Source organism: Furipterus horrens, unplaced genomic scaffold, assembly GCF_987537825.1.
Source record: "Furipterus horrens unplaced genomic scaffold, mFurHor1.1.pri manual_scaffold_6, whole genome shotgun sequence".
NCBI lineage: Eukaryota > Metazoa > Chordata > Mammalia > Chiroptera > Furipteridae > Furipterus > Furipterus horrens.
The window spans coordinates 29,757,978-29,777,287 of NW_028327176.1; the positions used below are offsets into that span (position 1 = coordinate 29,757,978).

General features: G+C 50.0%; 1 protein-coding gene across 2 annotated transcripts in view; it reads left to right on the forward strand.

Moving 5' to 3' along the window:
* Window positions 1-19,310, forward strand: part of PRKCE (protein kinase C epsilon) — a 482,979-nt gene that overhangs the window by 454,900 nt on the left and 8,769 nt on the right. Inside the window, exons 14-15 of one of the 2 annotated variants that reach the window (XM_090281242.1) lie at window positions 3,893-4,039; window positions 18,586-18,824. In XM_090281242.1, coding sequence (XP_090137368.1) covers window positions 3,893-4,039; window positions 18,586-18,651 — 213 coding nt within the window. In that variant the 3' untranslated portion in view covers window positions 18,652-18,824. Of the gene's footprint in view, window positions 1-3,892; window positions 4,040-18,585; window positions 18,825-19,310 lie in introns of those variants that run through there. The other variant, XM_090281241.1, reaches the window with a different exon arrangement.

Genomic DNA, 19,310 nt, shown 5'->3' on the forward strand with positions numbered 1-19,310 from the left:
CCCTCACCATCTCTTCTCGCTCTGTCCCTCTCTTGCCCCCCAGCCTCCTCCCCTGTCCCCTTCCTCTCTCTGCCTCTCTCTGTGGCACCTCTGCTCACCACTGAGTGGAAGGAGTTGAGGGCCGTCACCACTGGGAGCTCAGGCCCTATGCGGAGGGCTGCTGCCAAGAGAATGGGGCCTGGACAAATCGCTCTTCTTGCAGAAAAAAGACACTGTGTTTGTGTTTGGCTGAGGGGGAGCTCTGTACGCACGGGTGTCCTCCAGTGAGTGTTTCAGAGGAAGCAAAACCAACCCGAACTGTGCTGGTATCGGCCCTGCCACTTCGGCTCTGGGACTAGACCCTCCATTCACACCCGTTGCCATGGCCTGCCTTCCTCTGGGGCCTGTGATGGGGAAGAGAGGAGGGCTCTGCGCACCCGCGTCCACGACAGCATCGCTGTGGCCAAAGAGCTGGTCCAAAAAGAAGTGTCTACCCAGGATCTATGCAGCCATTCTGGATTCACACATGTAATAGAGACTGTCCCCAGCGCCACAGATCACCCCTCACATGTGAACATGCTTCATACTTGCTCAAGGCAGCTGTTTCTACAACAGAAGACACTTGTACTGAGGCAAACAAGTGGTTACCTATGTCCCTGGGAAGACTGTGGATGCCGAGTGCTGGGAAGCTAAGCAGACCAGTTTACCTGAGAAGTCACCCCACTCGGCTGAGGCAGGACCGTGGTGACAGCCCAGAACCCTTGACTCCGGTGCTGGCTGCTTTCACTAGTCAGTTCACAAAATGTGCCATATCCGTGTGCTCTCTCTACCGCGATTTACTTTTCTTAATTCTTTCAGTCACCTCCCAATACTTCCCTAGTTATATGTAGTTTACAAAGAAGTTTTAAAACGCTGCAATAAATGGAAAATCAGTATCATTCACCATAATTAATTAACATAATTCATCATATGACAATGTTTAAAAGAACCAAAATGATTTTGTAGGTGTCTGGGGGGCGGGGGGCACATTCCATATTTTGGATAATGCCACATCAGAACATGTTGCTTTTTGCTATAGTTAGGATTTTTTTCCCCTTCCTTTATCCCTTCCCTCATTTTTTCCTCCCTTCCTCACCAATTTCCCTTTCTTTCCCTCATTCTTTCCTTCCATTGATTAATTCAGTTAATAGGAAACTACTGTCTACTGGGTGCATCCAGCAGGCCAGGTATTGTGCTGGGTGCTTAGTAAGTATTGGTGAATATGGTCAGCCATCATCCCTTCCAGTAGGGCTTCCAGTCCAGGGGGAGAAGGTGGGCAGTAAATAAAAAATACATCCATATGTGGTCACACTTGGGGTAAGATGGGTGAAGGAGGCAAATAGGGTATGTCTTTTCACTCACTCATTTATTCAACACATATTATTGAGTCCCCAGTATGTGGCAGGCCCGGTGCCAAGCTGGCTAAGGGAAAACCTGTGGCACTCAAGGCAGCAGAACAGCGGCCCAGCAGAGCTGGTCACTCAGCCCAGACTCTGAACACCAGCCCGACACACCTTCCTGGGAGCCCCCCTGCCTGCACCCCAGCGGAGTCCTTTCATTTCTGTGACCCAGAGCCGTGTCAGTGTCTGGAGATATTCTTAGCTGTCACAACTTGGAGCAGGGGATGCTTCTAGTAGCTAGTGTGTAGGGACCTGGAAGGCTGCTAACCCTCCTGCAATGCACAGGACAGCACCCCTGTAACAAAGAAGGATCCAGTCCAAAATGTCATTAGCCCAGAGGTTGAGACACTTTGGCCTACAGACATCCAGAAGCCAGAGACCGGTCCGTGTCCCCAGGCAGTGAGGGTGAAGTGTCTGAGAAAAGGCATCTCCCTCCTGAGAACACCACTGGCTCAGCGGCAGCTTCCTGAGGCGGTGAAACCTGTGTGCTTAGCCACAGCCCCAATCCGTCCCCTCCCCAGATGGGAGGACAGGAAGAGCTGAGGAAGTGAGGAGCAATCTTCTACGCCCTTGGCCTTGGGACCCTTCACTTCCTCTCATTGTCACTTGATTCCAGGGCCAGGCCAGGTTTTCCATGACTCCAGCCACTGAGCTGGGCCTCCGAGGGCTGCCACCTCTGTAAAGATGGCGCAGAGCTCTAGAGAAGGCCATTGCATCATAGGGTTATGCAGGGCACAAGCTCTGCAGTTGTAAGGGGCAGTCCTGCTGCCTGCTGTCCTCACCGTGGTGCCCTGAGGCCCGGCCGTTAGCCTCCTGTTCAGTCATTTCAGTAGTGAGTGCACTAGAGGAGCCAGGCACTGAGCCCGGTTCTGGGAACAGAGGACTGATCCTGTATCATAGACCTGACCCAGGGAAGGAGATGTTTAGACAAATAAACAAGAACCATGAGGTCCCAGGTCTCCACAGAAGGGGGCAATCTGGGGAGGCTTCCCAGAGGAGGCAGCATTCTGACTGGTTCTTAGAGGATGCACAGGCACTAGAGAAGAGCATCAGACTGGGGGGGGGGGGGGATGGATGAAAAGGCCAGCAAGATAGGCTAGGTTCAGACTAAGAAGTTTCCGTGTGCCAAGGAGTGTGGGCTTTATCCTGCAGGTGATAGGAATCTATTGGAGGTGTCTAAGCAGGCACAGCCTCTGCTGACTTTGATTAGAAAGATGAAGTGCGTTGGTACCATTGCTAACTCACATCCACCGAACACCCCCTTACTCTCATACCCATGGCTCCCACCCCTCCAGTAGCATTTGGTCTGTGCCCATGTGCTTTCGTTTCAGGGGTACCAGGCAAGAAGAGATAGTAGAGGCTCTACCAGTTTTTCTTGCTGATGATGCCTGAAATTTTACCATTATAGATTCATTCCTTTGGCTTATAGTTTGTCCTCTTTAAGTTCCTTTGTTAAATGCAGGCATCACCTTCACCCTATGAAATACCACAATTTGTTTCTAACACATGCACACACATATACCCTGACCTTTATTTTAAGTGGCTATCAGAAATATTTCTACCTACTAGCACTGATTTTTTTTCAAGGTTATATTGCTACATATCTGCTCATTTAAATTAATATTTGCCATCAGGACTGACTCATTTAATAGGAATGAGTTCTCGTGGGTGTGTGGGGTCATAGGGCACCAGCCAAAAAATGTAAAACCCATCAATGTGTTTTTCATGGACAAGCATTGAGAAGCAGTAAGCCCTTCCTTTTCTTGTTATTTCGAAATCTTCTTATCTACATGTGCATTTTGTGCTAGAGATTACAAATTCAAATCTTTAAAAACTGGGAGGGCCCAGGTCCAGAAAAGGGAAAGGGCCAGGAGGTGTCTTTAATAATTGACCTCAATATGAACATCTGATCCTCTTTTCGTACCTCAGAAAGGACTGTTGACCTCTCCATGTAAGTGGCTTTATCGGATCTCAGTCTCCCTGAGGAGAACACTTGAGAATCTGAAGGCAATGAGGGAGTTAGTAAGAGCCTGAGTTTCTAATCCAAACTGGGTACCTTGCTGGCTGTTCAACCTTGGCCAAGTTAATTAACCTCTCTGTGCCTCAACGACCTCACTTATAAAATAGGAATAATAGTAGCTCAAAGGGTTGCATTTGGCTGAAATGAATTTACACAGACACACACACAGTGTTTAGAAGGGTGGTAGGCACAGAATAAGTTCTGTGTAAGAGTAGCGTGCACACGCGCGCACACACACACACACACACACACAGTGTTTAGAGTGGTGGTTGGCTCAGAGCAAGCTCTATGGAAGAGTTAACGAGCTCCCTGAAGGGTGAAGGCCCTGAAAGTGCAGAAAACGGTTGGGAGGCGATACTGGAAGGCACTGCCTTGGCTGACTTCCATCCTTCCCTCACAGCCTGTGCCTGTCAGGCCTTTGTCACTAATTCTGCCCATGTCCTCATCCCCACAGTTCATGACCAAGAACCCCCACAAGCGCCTGGGCTGTGTGGCAGCACAAAATGGTGAAGACGCCATCAAGCAGCACCCGTTCTTCAAGGAGATCGACTGGGTGCTTCTGGAGCAAAAGAAGATCAAGCCACCCTTCAAACCTCGAATTGTAAGTAGGGCCCGGAGCCCCCCACACCGTGGTGGGACCTGGGTACCGTGCGTGGGAAGATGGTCTGGGCACATTTTACAACCAAAATGACATGCTCATGAGGCAGCCAGCGTGCTCCCTAAAAAATAGTCTGTGCAGCCCTAAGAGTCTCCTCTAGAAAATATGACAGCCTACTGCCATAACCAAGATGATGATGTATATGGGACACAGAAGAGCATATTTTACTTTACTAGAGATTTACTTCTTTGTTTTGATCAAACACTACAAATGATACTAATTCTCCATATATGGTAGCAATATGAAGTTTCTTTAGAAGTGAACAGGCTTGTTTTATCAACGAGTCAATTTAAAGAAAAATGTTAACTAAATAATAGTCACAATCATTATGTGGAACTAGCACAGAGCATGAAGTTGTGACTCAGTGGCGGACATTTGAGGACTGTCCCATGGGGACCCCTGAGGGACCAAATCTGAAAGAGGCCAGTTCCTTAGGCCACGCCAGAGATCTCCTGTCCCTTCTCTGTCCTGCTCTCCCTTCTGACTTCACTTCAACATCAGCGCTCACTTCCTTCCAGGTTCTCAGGCCCGTTGGGGTGGTGCCAGGGGAGGGGGTGCAGGAAAGGGTGTTTGGAGCTCCGACTCTGGAAAGAGGAATAGAACTGTTGAGTCTGGGCTTGACGCAACATGCAAAGACCGTGTCCTGCTATGGCAGTGACCTGCTGGAAGGGGACAGGGCTGGCGCTGCTCCCCTTCAAGTTAGCAAAAACACGAGTGTATGTGTGGTGAGGAGGGGGTATCATAATTCTGTTGGCTTTTAGCATGAGGCTGAAAATGGAGTAGCCAGCTGGCTTGCTTACTGGGAGTGAAGAGGGATGTGTAATATCAGCATCAACTCTGCAGAAGCCCCAGTCAGCCCTCAGTCACCCCACATTGTCAGATGACCCCTCCTCCTCGCTGTCAGGTACACAAAGGACCCTCCTGTGCTTTGTGAATCATCAGAGAGGAAATCCATTATATTCCATATGGTTTTCTGGGGAGCGATTATTGATACTGCTGTGCTTCTCAGAAATGTTCTCTTTGACGGGGACGGGGGCTGGTAACTGAGCGGAAGGGTGTGGTCTAGGCCTCAGCCGGATTCTAGAGCGTGGTGGGTCGACTTTCCCTAGATGCTCCGTCCTCTCACCATTCTTCATTTGCTTTCTTCTTTGGTTTTACGATTTCTCACTAGCCAGCACACAGCTTGGAAGAGGCTAGATTTGGGTTCATTTCCTTTCCTGGCTAACATCACCACACCCCTGCCCTCTCCCCCACAGCTCTGGAGCCTGCTGTGCCAAGCCCAGGCCGGGGCTTTGGGTCAGGGCTTTGAGTCAGGGCTCATGGTACATGCCAGCCTGCCGAAGGCTGCTTCCCCCTCCCCTGGGTCTGTGCAGGTGGTCTTCAAGGATAAGATTAGCTCTTCCCCTGACAAACTGAGGGGAAGTAGGAAATCAGAGGCCAGTCAGAGGGGAAGAGAAACTGGAGTCTTGATCTGAGGGTGACATATTTATTTAGGTTTAATCTAAGTGAATCCACCCAAATAAAATTGGGAAGTTGAGCTAAGGAGTCCAGGCCCAACAAACAGGAACCCAGTATAGGATCAAGGACTGATCAGCCAGCGCAGGTCTACAAAATGAGTTAAACCTCAAATTGAATTTCAGGTCAACAAAATGACTTAAAACTAAGCCCGCGAAGAGCTAGGGCAAGGCCGGAGGAGTAGCTCCTTCCTGTGGGACCATCTGCAAGAGGCATGGAGGGGAGAGAGGACCTGGGGTAGGGCAGAGGCAGGCAGCAGGTCTTTGTGGAGAGGCCACGTGGAAGCAAGCGGTTAGGAAGATCTTTAATGATAAAAAGCACAAAGAAAGTTTTTAACTGTGGGTTCACGGAGACGAGTCTCTCACGGACATGGAAGAGGTGGCAGAACATGGCACAAATCCAGCGGGGGGAAGTACTCTGAGATGCCAGGAGGTTGAGCAGCTCCGGTCCCCAAAGCCCTTCCCAGAGCCCTAGCAGTGCTGGGGTTCCTCACTGGGCCTTCCACCCTCTGGTCTGAACTCCGAGCTGGGGGAAAGCGCAGCCCCGAGAGGAGTGGCCCTTGCAGCAGCACCTGGTTTCCCCAGAGTGAGGGAAAGGTGTAAAGAGCAGGTGTGAGGTTTCTGTGGGCCGGAGGGATGGGGAAGGACCAGACACAGAGGAAGGGAAAAGAGTGAGGAATGGATCAGGAGGCCGAGCCCATAACCTGATCCACTACTTTGCAGGCCTCACCTGGCCCAAACAGGCAGGGATCCTTGTAAAGCTGTCCTTGGCCAGCAGTGCAAGTGCCCCTGTGGGTAGCGGTGAGAGGGGTCCCTGGGGTACCAGCAATAGAAGTACATCCTTGGGTCAGCGGGTCGGGACCTCCTGAAGGCCAGGGGACTCCATCTCCACCTAGAACACAAGGGATCTATACTTTCTTCTTCCTTCCTTGTACCTCCAGAGAACACCACCCCTACCCCACCCCCGGGACCAGAGGGCAAACTCTGCATGCTTCCTTTGCTGAGGGGCTCAGGTACGCTCAGAGGGCTTACTGCCCCCTGAGAGGACAGCAGTGACAAAGGGCAGCGGTGTCTGGGAGCTCCCACCAATTTCCAAGTGTCCTAGCCATCCTGCAGCCTGACTTCATCCCTGCCTTGGAAAGCGCCTTCTCGGAAGGCTCCTGCTCACCCCCCGCAGGCCCCCAGAGTTACCCCACCACTGCTGGGGCCACTGGAGAGGGCATTTATTCCATTGATTGGAATTGGGTTTGGAGGAGAGAATTAGACCACCTGAAGGGAGGATAAAAGGGGAACCTTACCTCGTGCAACACAATGTTTCTGATCACATTTTGAGCTGAATAATGTTGATGCTTCCAGAGTTCTCAGCTACAGGTCTTTAAAGACTTAAATTATTTAAATATATGATCACATTTATATCCTTCGGACTAGAGATTTCTCTTTGGAAAAATACCAAAATTGGGAAAGAAAAGAATAGTCCTCACCGAGTTAGCAGGTTGGAAACATATCCCAAACCTGCCCCTAAGTGGAAAGCTCTTTTCTGAAAAGCATTCATGGCCCCCGCCTGAGTCACCCATGGGCCTGCGTGTAGCAGAAGTGAACTGTAAGCTGAAAGAAAGCCCACTGCAGTGATGACCGTACTGGACTTCTCATCCCTGAAAGCCGTGCAGGACCAACGGGAAATCTCATGGAAGGTTTTTACAAGCCTTCCCCCTCCTCTCATCCACTGAGGATTAGTCCCGGGGTGTGGGTGCCTGCCTGGCTCAGAAACCAGCTGTGAGGACAGAGACCAGCTGTGAGCACAGGTTTGTGCTCCACAAACAGGGTCAGCCTTACCCTCAGGCAAGAGAGGTCGCCATCTATTTTTGGCCATTGGAAAGACACTGGAAAGCGGTGGTCTGTCCCCACAGAAGTTGTCTTCCCTTCATGGGACAGGGAGATCTGTCACAAGACAGGCTTTCAGTGTCACAGACTTGAAGTCTCATCAGGTGCCTTCCAGGGACAGCTGGGAGAGAAAGGTTTGGACAGAGGAAATGAAGGAAAGCTGGTCTGGAGGCTGGCATTGCGAGGATATAGCCAGGAAAGTAGGTTGCAAGCTGCCATGGACGGAGTGAGGCTCTTGGATTTTAGGGACAGATTCCAAGTCAAAGAAAAGCCACCATGAGAAGCGGGGGACAAGTGTGAGCAAACATCACCAGCCTTGCAATGTGGTGGTGGCCTTAAGAAGACACAGTGCATGTGTTTAGCAGACAAGGAAACCAGGTGCAGACTACCCTGACCCCAACAGGGTGAAGCTCCCCAGGGTATTGGTCAAGGGCCCGGAGTTTGTGAGGGAGGGAACGTGGGTCTCCCCTGTCCTGGGCCAGTGCCACTTGCTCCCTCACCATGCCCACTGGCATCACACAAGAATGCCCCCAATCCCAGAAACCTGCTGAACACCTCCTGTCCTACCACCCAGCTGGCCATACTGACTCTGACGTGGGGCGTCTGTCTGATTCAGGAAGGAACTGGTTTTGCCTGATGGCAGGTGGCAGCAGTGAGGCTGGTAAAGGTCATCCAATCTAGGACTTAAAATGGAGTGGCATGTTTTCCAGAGCTCCTACCCATCCCCACCTCCATAACACAGATCCCCTCCTTGACAGAACCTTCTGGTGGGCACACTGAGCCTGCACTCTTCCCAGGCTGGTGCAGCTGGAGACTGGTGTCCCCAGTTCACCCCCAGGGGGGCTGAGGATATGGCAGGAGAACGAACAGTTCCCAGGCTCCCTCCCCAGGGCCTCCCTCTCCGAAGACAGCACAGAGGAGATTGTCCAGATCACAGCTGGAATTCGGCCTCTGGGCAGGTTCTGTCACATACCTTGGCTGGCTGCTGTCCCCTCCAGGCCTTTTCCTTCTTGAGATGTTTGCTGGTACCTGCACCTCCCTGTCCAGCCCCTGCCTGGACTCTCAGCTGTCCCTGGTTCTCTGGGTTTCCTGCCTTGAGGTTTATTTCCACTCCTTTGCACAGCCCCCGCCCCAGAACGTGTTCAGTGGCCTCTGTTTCCACGAGGGGATTTTTCTGTCACCATCCTCCCAGCTATAGTGTACATTCTCCCTCCTCCACTTCCCTTTTTATCCTCCTCTTTCCACCCACGCACTCAACTGATGTATAAGCAATGTGCCATCGATGCAAAACCAAAGACTTGGGGCCACCAGGTACTCAAATGAGTTTTCCGGGGGTGTCTGGCTTCAGAGCAAGGACACACACAGTGGGTGGCAGGCAGCCCAGCAGTGAGTGCAGGAATTGAAAAGCCAACAAGGCTGGAGCCAAGGCCTTTGATGCTGGAGAAAATCTCCAAGCGTAGAATTCATTGGTCTATCCCACTGGGGATTTGGGTCCAAGACGAGGGCATTGTCTAGTTGCCAGTAAAAGTAGCCCATGTAGCATTTGTGTTGCTGGTGGGTTTGCCTTTCTGAGGACCACAGAGGACAGAGGTGATATGTTTGATGTGGCTGGAGGGCATCACCTGATCTTACAGATCTCGGAGGTATTTTGGTTCACTCCCAACTCCCGTCCAGCATATTCCTCCCAACACCCCTGCCCCCAAGGAAAAAAAGCATCAGGTCTGAGACTATGGCCCCTGGGGCTTTGGCACCAACATGGGGGGAAGGCAGTGGAGGAGAGAGAGATCCGCGCCCCCAGAAACCTAGCCGTCCTCAGTGAAAGCCAAAGGCAACGAGGGAAAATACTGGCCAAGTAAACTTCTCTTTGTGTACGTGTTCTCTCTTTTCAAGTTTGCTTCAGTGTGACTGTCCCTCTTTAAGGTAAGGCCTCCAGAGAGGGGAGTCTCTCCAGGTAGGTGACCCCTCAGGCCCGGTGACACGGAGGCCCCTTTCAACCTCATGCTCCGTTTCCATCCAGCCATCCACACTGCATGGCGGGACGCCCAGGGAGGCCTTTCCTGCATGCTCCTGCATGACTGGGCTGTGCTGGGACAACACTGGGAAGTGGGCTCGAGACCCTCACACCCTCACCAACTAGTGGCCTGAGGAGGAGCCCTGCTGGCCAGGCAGCCCCTTCCCCTACAGTCAGCCCACCAGCCCAGGGGCCATCTGATGGTGTGGACAGGAAGACAAAGCTCAGGTGATCATTAGACACTGTCCTCATCATCCACCTGGCAGAGCAGAAGCCGGACACAGGTGACTCCTGCAGCCTACCAGTTAGGACATGCCCCGCGTACTGTCCACGCTGTGGTGAGAGCCTTTAGTCCCTCAAAAAGCTGGGACCCTGGCTCAGGGCTAGAAGTTGTGGGAGAAGTCCAGGAACCTATTTTTGGTAGCTGGCCCAGGTGGCGGTATGGTACAGTGGACATGGTACTGGCTTTGACCTCAGAGAGACTGGGGTTGAATAAAATTGCTGTCACAGGGGAGCCACGTGAATCTGCAAATTCACTTCAGCCCCGATGTCTGGCCTCCTTGAGCACCCCCAAGTATAGGAGTATAGTACCTCCTCACAGAACCATGGACTGGGTTAGCGAACAAGCCCAAGATACTTTGCTCACTGTAGATGCTCAGTGAATTTTATTTCCGCTCTCCCCATTCACCACCCCCCACCCCAGCCTGTTAAAGCCCCTCTTTTTCTCATCCCAAGCCTCCCAGAATCAAGACTTAAGGATGGCAGGAGGTGGTATGAGGTTTGAAGGCTGGGCTGTAGAATCAGATGCAGCCAGGTTCCAGTTTGGGCTGCAGGCTCTTGGGAAAGTCACCTCACCTCTCTGAGCCTCAGACTGCTGATCCATAGAGTGGAGACAGTAGTGTCTACCACACAGGATTGTGTGAACTGCGTTGGACCCTTCCTGATGTGCAGTGAGCACTGGGGATGCTGTCCTGCTGACAGTGATGGAGACAGTGGGGGTCAAAGCTTAGGGAGGCTGCACTGCGCATCATACCTGTTCCAAAGGGGTGGAGGGGCCAGGGATTCAGATGAAGGATGACACCATGCAGTCAGGGAAGGAGCCACCCCAGGACAGAAAGGCATCTGAAGACCGGCAAAAAAGCCTGCAGTTCAGACGCTGCTGAGCTGGGAGAGTCCTAGGAGGAGGGAGGAGGTGCAAGCCCATCCATGTATGACTCACCCCAGATGCCAGAATCCCCAACCCTTTTGCAGCCTTGGAGTAGCACCCCAGTTTCTCACACGATCTGACCCCCCATTACTCTGTGAACTTGCGCACCACCTTTCCTTTTTCCATCTTTGTTCTCAGCAGCGTTTCTGCTGAGCACAGCTGGGCTGCGCCTGGTGCCCCCGGTGCCCCACCCTGAAACCCTGAAATGGTGACCGTCTTTGCTGAGACGCCATGCTAGCACAGCAGGTTCCCAAGTATTTCTAAGTGAAGTGGCCTCACGCGGGCCGTTTTGATGGAGATTTCTGCAGCCTGGGGCGAGGGGGGCACCTGCACTTTTGTTCTCCTCCTCCCACCATGCAGAGGGGGGTAGGGATAGAACTTGAGCCCTGGGCTGGGCATTTCTATAAGCCCCAAAAGTTTCATTTATGACTCGATGGCTGTTAGGTTGAGATTTGCCTTCATGGGTTCATCAAACTAGTATGTATTAAGTTTAATCTCTTCCCTGCTCCACTGCCACTGGAGGTAACAGCTGCCTGGGCACATGGGACCTACTGGGCTGTGCCTGATGGAAGGAAGGAAGAACAGGAGCAGTCAGGGAAGAGTCACTAGACTAGCTGGGTCTCGGCAGAGAAAGCCAGGAAGGGTTAAGAAGAGAGGACTACCTGAGCAAAGTCATGGAAAACAGAAAGGCATAATTCAGATCAGCTCTTTTTGGCAGGTATTCATTGAGCATGTGCTTTGTGACCTCTGTGAAGCCCCAGAGGGGAAGGTTGAGATACAAAAAATAGAATCCCCTGCCATCACCCTAGTATCACCACCATGGGAAGTTCAGATAGCAGGACAAGACGCTATAACAGGAATACTAGGCAACAGGGTAAAATCCAGGACTTGACTTGGGGAGGGGAACCTTGAGGTTTGGCAGGGGACAGAGTGGAAGAGTTGGTGTGAAGAAGAGTCCTCCCCAGACAGGCTGGGAGGCAGGGCCTCCATGTGTCACGGGAGGCTCTTCCCACCTGCGGTCTTGTAGAAAACCCTGTCCAGGTGGGGCCACGTGAACAGTGCCCTCCTGCTCATTTCTGCACAGAAAGCCAAAAAATGGTCTGGCAGCCAGGAGTGGAGGGGTAGTGGTCAGAGGCTGGGTAATGAACATAAAAGTAAAAGCAGACAGAACATGAAACCTTCTCATGGAGGGGTTCGGTCCTCTCTCCCTGAAGCCACAATTTGCTCTTTGAAGGAAGCAGCCACCAAGGGACACTTTACAAACTGATTGGGTTTCCCCCCACCCACACCAACCTCCAAGTCCAGTGCTGCATCTGTCACAAGGGAAAGAAGCTCTTGGAAACCCAGTTTTGCATATGGGGGGAGGGTTGGTGCCCTGTTTACTCCCCGTTATGTGAATGCGGGGATAGCAGATGGTTAACAATTGGATTTGGCCTAAACTTGACACTCAAATGTTATTTTAGAATTCTGGGATTTGACAAACACACAGTAGGTTTGTGAAGGTTCATTCAGGTCCCACATCAACCTCAGTGTCTTCAACGTGAGAAGACCTGGCCTATGAGCCACCGACGCTCCATGTTATTCTGGCTCATCTTTCTGGGATCTACTCCCCACTGCACAAGGGTTTCCTTGGAGCACAGAGCCTGGATGCCAATGGAATGTTTCAGGTTTGTGAGCCCAGCTAGGTGTGGAGGAGGGGAGAGGACGGGGAGGACAGTGAAATATGTGTCTTGCCTTAAGTAGAGAGATGAGAAGATAAGCCAGAGTAGGTTTATCATCTGAGATGACTTACAAAACAAACCAGACCTTAACTGGAGGCACCAGGCAGACGCCCTCCTCCTCCCCACAGCCAGTGTTTAAACGTAACAGGTCTTCCTGAGAGGCTTGGCAGGTTTAGGCCACATGCACCCAGGTACCTGGGGTATGGGTGTTCCACCTGATGCTTCAGAACAGTCACCCCAAAACATGGGATTCCAGAATTTAGCCCCCACCTGCATCACAGGCAGTGAGTTCAGAGGAAGAAAATGTTAGACTGAGCTAGGTGCTCGTCCCTGCTATTAGTGTCTGTGAGACCCTGAGCAAGTCATCGAGTTTCTTTGCTCCCTGAGCAAGCCACTGAGTTTCCCTGCTCCCTTCCTGTAAAATGAGACCTTACCCAATCCCCAAGATATCTTCCAGGCACAGCCACTCCATTTAAACATGCTCTGTCAGGACAGGGATTTGAGGACTTTAAAAATCAACATTATTGTAATAAAATCTACTTAGAATAAAATTTACTCGTTTCAGGTGTACATTTTGATGCATTCTGACAAATGGATATACCCACAGAACCATGAGTACAGCGAACAAATAAGGTGTCTCTAGCCCGCAAACAGTTCCCAGGCACCCTTTGCCTCAGGCGGTCCCTCATCTGCCTCCATCACCGCAATAGATTCATCTTTTCTAGAGTTTCACATACATGGAGCCATGTAGTATGCACTCTTCTGTGTCTGGCTTCTTTCGCTCAGCATTGTGTGTTTGAGATTTGAGAACTATGTCTTTAACGTATTATTATGGAAAATTTCAAATAGGTACCAAAGTAAGAGAGAACCCCCATGTGTCCGTCACCCACATCAATTAGCAAGACCTGATTAACTGGTTGGGGGAAGGCTTTTTATCTGTTTTATTCAGAGCTGCATCCTCAGTAACAGCTCCTGGCACATAGTAGGAATTCAGCCTACATTTGTGGAATGAATAAACTGTGTAGACCTACAGTGTTTTTCCAGAGAATGTGTGTCTCTTAGCCCCATGTCTCAATTCCCTTCTCACTTTGATGGCCCCAGACTGATGCCAGTGTTTGCCCAGAGCTTCGGGGGCGATAAGAGCCTGCATTAGGAAACCTGAAATTGTTGAATGGTAAAAGGAGGTGGGTGACCTCATCTTGACTTGAGAGGCATGTATTAAAGTGTTTGCAGTTCCTGTTTCAAAGCCAGCAGGCAGAGCAATAATGAATCCTGGGCCAAAAGTGCTGATCTCTATCTAGAACATTTTCATAAATAAGGAGGGAATAAATTAGTGAGTGGAGGAATGGGGCTTTTGCCAGAACCAGGTTGGAAAGTGTTTTCTTTGGGTACCAACAATTATCCCTGGAAAGCTAAACCCAACAGCTGTCAATAATGACGCTGCTTTGAAAAGCAGACAATAAATGAGAAAGGGCCCCGTGGTTAGAAGCAGAGTGGGGTCACGGTTGCATCTGTGCCTCCCCACTTTTAGCTGGAGACGCGGCTCCTATTGCAGCACTGGGCATGGGTCCTGCCGCAGCACGTCCGCCGCACTGGGCCAGCTCGCTGTGCAGCCTGGCTCGGGAGCTCAGGCCTCGGGCAAGTCACGGCAGGCAGGGCTCGCTCTCCTCCTCAGGGTTTTTATTCCTGGATATCCACACTGTGTTTTCGATACTTGTTCAGTTCCAGGCACTACTACTGGGTGCCCCTTTACCCTACTTTGGGGTCTGCCCAACAGTGGGTTATAAAATCAATTTAGTGGGCCAGGTGCAGAAAATCTTTTAATGAAGGCTAGGATGGGATGGGATGGGATGAGATGGGACAGGATGGGATATTAGACCAGAACACAGAATGCATCACATATAGTGAAGGTAGTGAATAGCTTGCTGAATATTTCATTGGGGTGGTACAATGAGGTGCTGTGCATTTGGTCATATATAAAATGTATTTCTTACTATTGCCTGTAATGGAAAATTTTGAAGGAAGATGCCTTTTTACACCCCGATGTCTAAGAAATGACCCCAAGAGGTGTCATGAGGATGGTGGCCTCATGCATGGTGAGGGGCACAGGGAAGAACGCAGTTGTTTGTTAGTTTATTTCTTTGTAACACAGCAAAAACACTACTGGCAAAAGCCATTCAACTTTTTGCACACGTGAATGCATGGACACCTCATGGCAGGAGGCAAGATGGCACATGCCGGGGACAGGGGCCCCGGGGTCATAACAAGATGAGTTAATTTCTGGCTCTGCCTCCGGCTGGCATACACCTTGGGCAAGCTGTTTCCTAATCTTAGCAGTTGGGGCTGTGGCCTCGAGGTAGGGTGGCACGTGAGGTTACATGAGTCAGGCAGGCAAAGAACTTAGGGAAAGTCTCCATCTGTGAGCTTTATTACATTTTCACATGAAGAAACTGAGGCTGTGCCAAGCCCTGTGCTGGTGCTAGAACTACAAAGCAGGCACCCAAGCAGGACTAGCTTCTAGCCTCGTGGACAAAAGTTATCGAACAAGTCATCATTTAGTTCCAGTTACAAGGAGTGCCAGGATAGGGAGGCATGTGGCTTTCGGGATACATGAGGGGGACCAGACTGGGATGGGGGTGGCTCCCCAGGAAGGGACATTCCTTCCCCACATAGCAGCATGAGACCCTTCTCGTTAGCAGCCTCAGGAATGGTTTTCAAGTTCCTTGGCTGCATCTGGGGGAAAATCGGCCCTCCTGTGTCCTTGTTTCCAGTCCTGGAGGGTGCTGGCTCACCTGTGGGAGAAAAGCTATTGCTCTGTGCCATCCTCTGAGGACCAGCAGGATTCATGTAATGACCTGGGAGCTGGCAAGGCCGGGCTGTGGCAGCAGCACTGCTAGCAAGGGAACACAGCAGGCGTGACTGACCCCGAGACACTACCTGCCTACTCGGGAGCCAAGATTCACGGGGCACTTAGACACCTCTCGGCCATTTCTAAATTCCATACTGAATGTCATTGAGGGCCAGAGGTTCCCTGGACAGGTGGTAAGGACTCATCCAGAACCATGGGCCCAAAATGAGTGTATGCTTTATACTTTTGTTACCAAATTTCAAAGTCAAATAGTCACAGCCACAGGTGCGGACCTGCACAGGCCTGGGAGGGTTTGAGGAAGCAGGTATTCTAAGCACTGCCCTTCAGAAATACCAAGAAATACCTCCCTCCCTGAAAAGAATAAAGAAATACTGTGTAGAGCTAAAGCTTTGAGATAAATGGCTTTGGCTGGTCTTAAAAGACCCCTCTGGAAAAAGCCTTCGGTACACAGTCTGCACCTGGGCAACTTGACCCAGCCATTTCCACAGGGACACCTCAAGCTTTCTTGATGATCCAGTAACAAGTGGCCCCGGGGAGTGCCCTGTGCTGACCCCTCCCTGCTCCGGTTGGAGGGATTTCAGCAAAGGGGGACGTCTCAGGTCCTGAGAATGCCTGTTTGGGCTTTGTCTCTATGTGGATCCCTCAGAAGGAGTTACTGTAGCACGGAGAAATTCAGGCTTTGTTGGATGGGGAACATTTAAATCTGTGGTTCTTAACTTAGCAGTGAAGTCACCTCAGCCCTTTGAGAATCTGATACAGTGAACTCTCTCCAGGAAAATCGAAATTCACCCAGACACACAGCCACTGTGCTGTGTTTTATGAGGTTCCAGGAAGCCCAAGGCCCATTATCTGGGGCAGGCGTTGGCAAACTCCGGCCTTCGGGCCAGATCCAGCCCACTGCCACTTTTTATGCAGCGCTCGAACTAAGAATGGTTTTTGCATTTTTCGTAAATGGTTGAAGACACCCTTTGGTGACAGGTGAACATTACAGCAAGTCCAAGCGTCATTGTCCATAAAGTAAATTCAGCTGGAACACAGCCACGCTCACTGCTCACTCACTTCCGTCTTGTCTGTGGCTGCTTTTGTGCCATAACAGCAGAGTCAGGTGTTTGTGACAAGGACCCTGTGGCCCACAAAGCCCAGAATATTGACTATCTGGCCCTTCACAGAAAATGTGCTCTCTCCGCTTTAGGAGTGGGAAGCCAGGTTAAGAAGGCTTGCTTCAAATACTCTGCTTTTAATTAAAATGATCAAGCCATGGAATTTAGAGGTAGAAGTGGCTTTGAAAATCACCTTGACAAGTTCCCCCTTTGCCAAGGGCAGACAAGGACTGTGTTCCCTGCTTCTCTGGGTTCAGAGAGTTGTGTCTTGGGTTCTCCTTTCAACTTCTGTAGGTTTCTAAACTGGCACTGCTTTCCAAGTGACTTTTGGGCATTTGCCACAAGTGTTCGAAGTTTGATAACAACTTTTATAATGTGGATCCCACCCTCTGCTATAATGTAAATCTGGGGAGCTGAGTCTATAGAGCCCTGTAGACAGCCGATTCTTAGGCCACATTGTAGCTGGCTGAACTCCTGGGCTCACTGGAGTGTTTGCTAGGTGTGAGGGAGGCGGTTAGTGTTAGCTAAGAAGAGTTTCCAAAGTAACTGTTCAAATAGAATTTGTAGAATTGTATTTTTTTATATAGCCCAGCAATGAAGAGGGGATAAGGAGAGAGGGGAAGTAGTTGAATTCCATCAAATGGCTGATATGACAGAATTCAGCTGTGGTTGTCTATTCAGAATGCCTGGTGGTCTGAGAGATGTAGTCCATTTTTAAAATATATGTCCGTATACTGACTACCTCAGGAGTGAAGCAGCTTTCCCTTAGAAGTGGTTTGGACAGGAGGCAGCAGGCCAGATTGTAAGGGTGGTGGCATTCAAGCCACCGCCTGAGGCTTGGTGGCTCTTCATCTCTGCACACCAGTGACAGGGGCCACCACGTTGCCATGACACTCTCCTATGGAGCAGGGAATGTCCAAGAATCAAGTGGCTTCCCATTTTTAAATGCCATGAAGCTAACCGTTTGTGCTTAAAAAACAAAGCGGTCTTGATTTTCTCTTCCCCTCCAAGGTGGAAGCAACTTTACCAAATAGAGTAAAGGTCACACACTGGAGAACTGCGCAACCCATTCAGCCAGGCCACGTTTAAAAATCAGAAGATCTAACCCGAGTCTCTGGTGTCATCCTCCAGAACAAGAAGGAAAACATGGCCATGGCTGGTCAATTCACAAGGGATTTCAAAACCACACTCCCAGGTGTGCTGGTGGGACTGGGTGTCAGCTTTGCAAGAGGGCTGTGTGTGGAGGGCAAGGTGAAGGGTTCTGAGCCTGACCCTGTCTTACACACTATTTTCATATACCTCTTGATAGAGAGATGGGAGGCATGCCAGTCAAATTTCAGGATGATCAAAAGCTGAAGGAAATAGCAGATAAGAAGATGGCAGAATTATCATGACATTTGCATGGTACTTTAGAGTTCAAATGAGCCTTACTTAGAGGCTCTCATATAACCCTCCACAATCTAGGTATATTTATGATCCCACTTTTTGGTAAATAAACAGATTCAGAGGGGGAAATGATAGAATCATTATTTATAGTGACCTTTGAAAAGCTAGAAATAAATATCAAAATAAGAAATCAAGGTCAAATATAAACGATTACATTTGGATTAGAAAAGTCATTTTTGGAAAAACAGGGGTATGTATTAATTTCCTGAGGCTGCCACAGCAAAGTGCCACCAGCGGGAGGATCAGAATGGCAGAAATGTATTGTCTCTCACTTCTGGAGGCTAGAAGTCTCCACTCAAGGTACCAGCTGGGTCCTGCACCCTCTAAAACCTGCAGGGGAAGAATCCTGTTTTTCCTTTCAGCTTCTGGCAGCCCCAGATGTTCCTTGGCCTGAGACAGTGTCACTCTGTCTATGGCTCTCACATGGCCTACTCTCTGAGCATGGCTGTCTCTGTGTCCAAATTTCCCCTTTTTATAAGGACACTGGTCATACTGGATGAGGGCCCACCCCAGTGACTTCATCATAATTTGATTACATCTGCAAAGACTTACTTCCAAATAAGGTTACATTCTGCAGTACTGGGAATTAGGATTTGAACATATCTTTTGGAGGGACACAATTCAATCTATAACAGGGTTCAATTGGATTGATAAAACTGCGATTTATCACAGCTACTTGAGAAATGATAATGCATTGATACTATCTTAGATATCAGTTTAATTTTAGGCTTTCCTCCAAGTCCAGGGTCTGTGGCATGGCTCAGACCAGAGTCGGGAATGGATCAGCCCTGGCCCCCACTTTCTAAGAAGGCAGTAGATGGAAAACAGCAGGGAACTGCAGAGAGAAAGGGGCAAGCTGGATGCTGTGAAAGGTTACACAGGCTCCTGGGGCCAGATGAACTCTGTATATTTTGCCTTGTCTTGTGTAAAGAAAATTCAATGTCTGACTAGTTCCTGGTTAACACAATTAAAAGGGGGTGGGGGGGGAGAGTTATATTTAGAGAAATTTCTAGGTAAATGATAGTTAACTTGAAGTTCTGTTCCAACCCAGCATTCCAGCCGGTCAAGACACTCTACACAGTCAGGTTTAGTTCCCTGATGTTGCTCAAGCATTCCAATTGTTGAAATTCTTGCCTTTTCCTTTAGAATATTTTAAAAAGGGAAGTCAAGCTTCAATAATACTATTGGCGTTTCAAAGCTAGGAGCAATTTTGGGTTTGACTGTTACAGTGAATAAAATTATTTTGAGGAGGTGAATGTTCAGGATCTGTTGTGTGAGAGGGTATCAGGGAACATGCACTCATGATCCAGGAGGTGCCATGGGGACTGGGAATGGGGGGCATGGGGGTGAAACTGGTGTCAGGGGAGAATTAAGAGGGAGGAACCTGACATGGGACCTTGAGGAAAGCTGGCTATTTGGAGACCATGGGGAGGCAGCATGTCTCCCCAGTGCTGGTCACAATTCT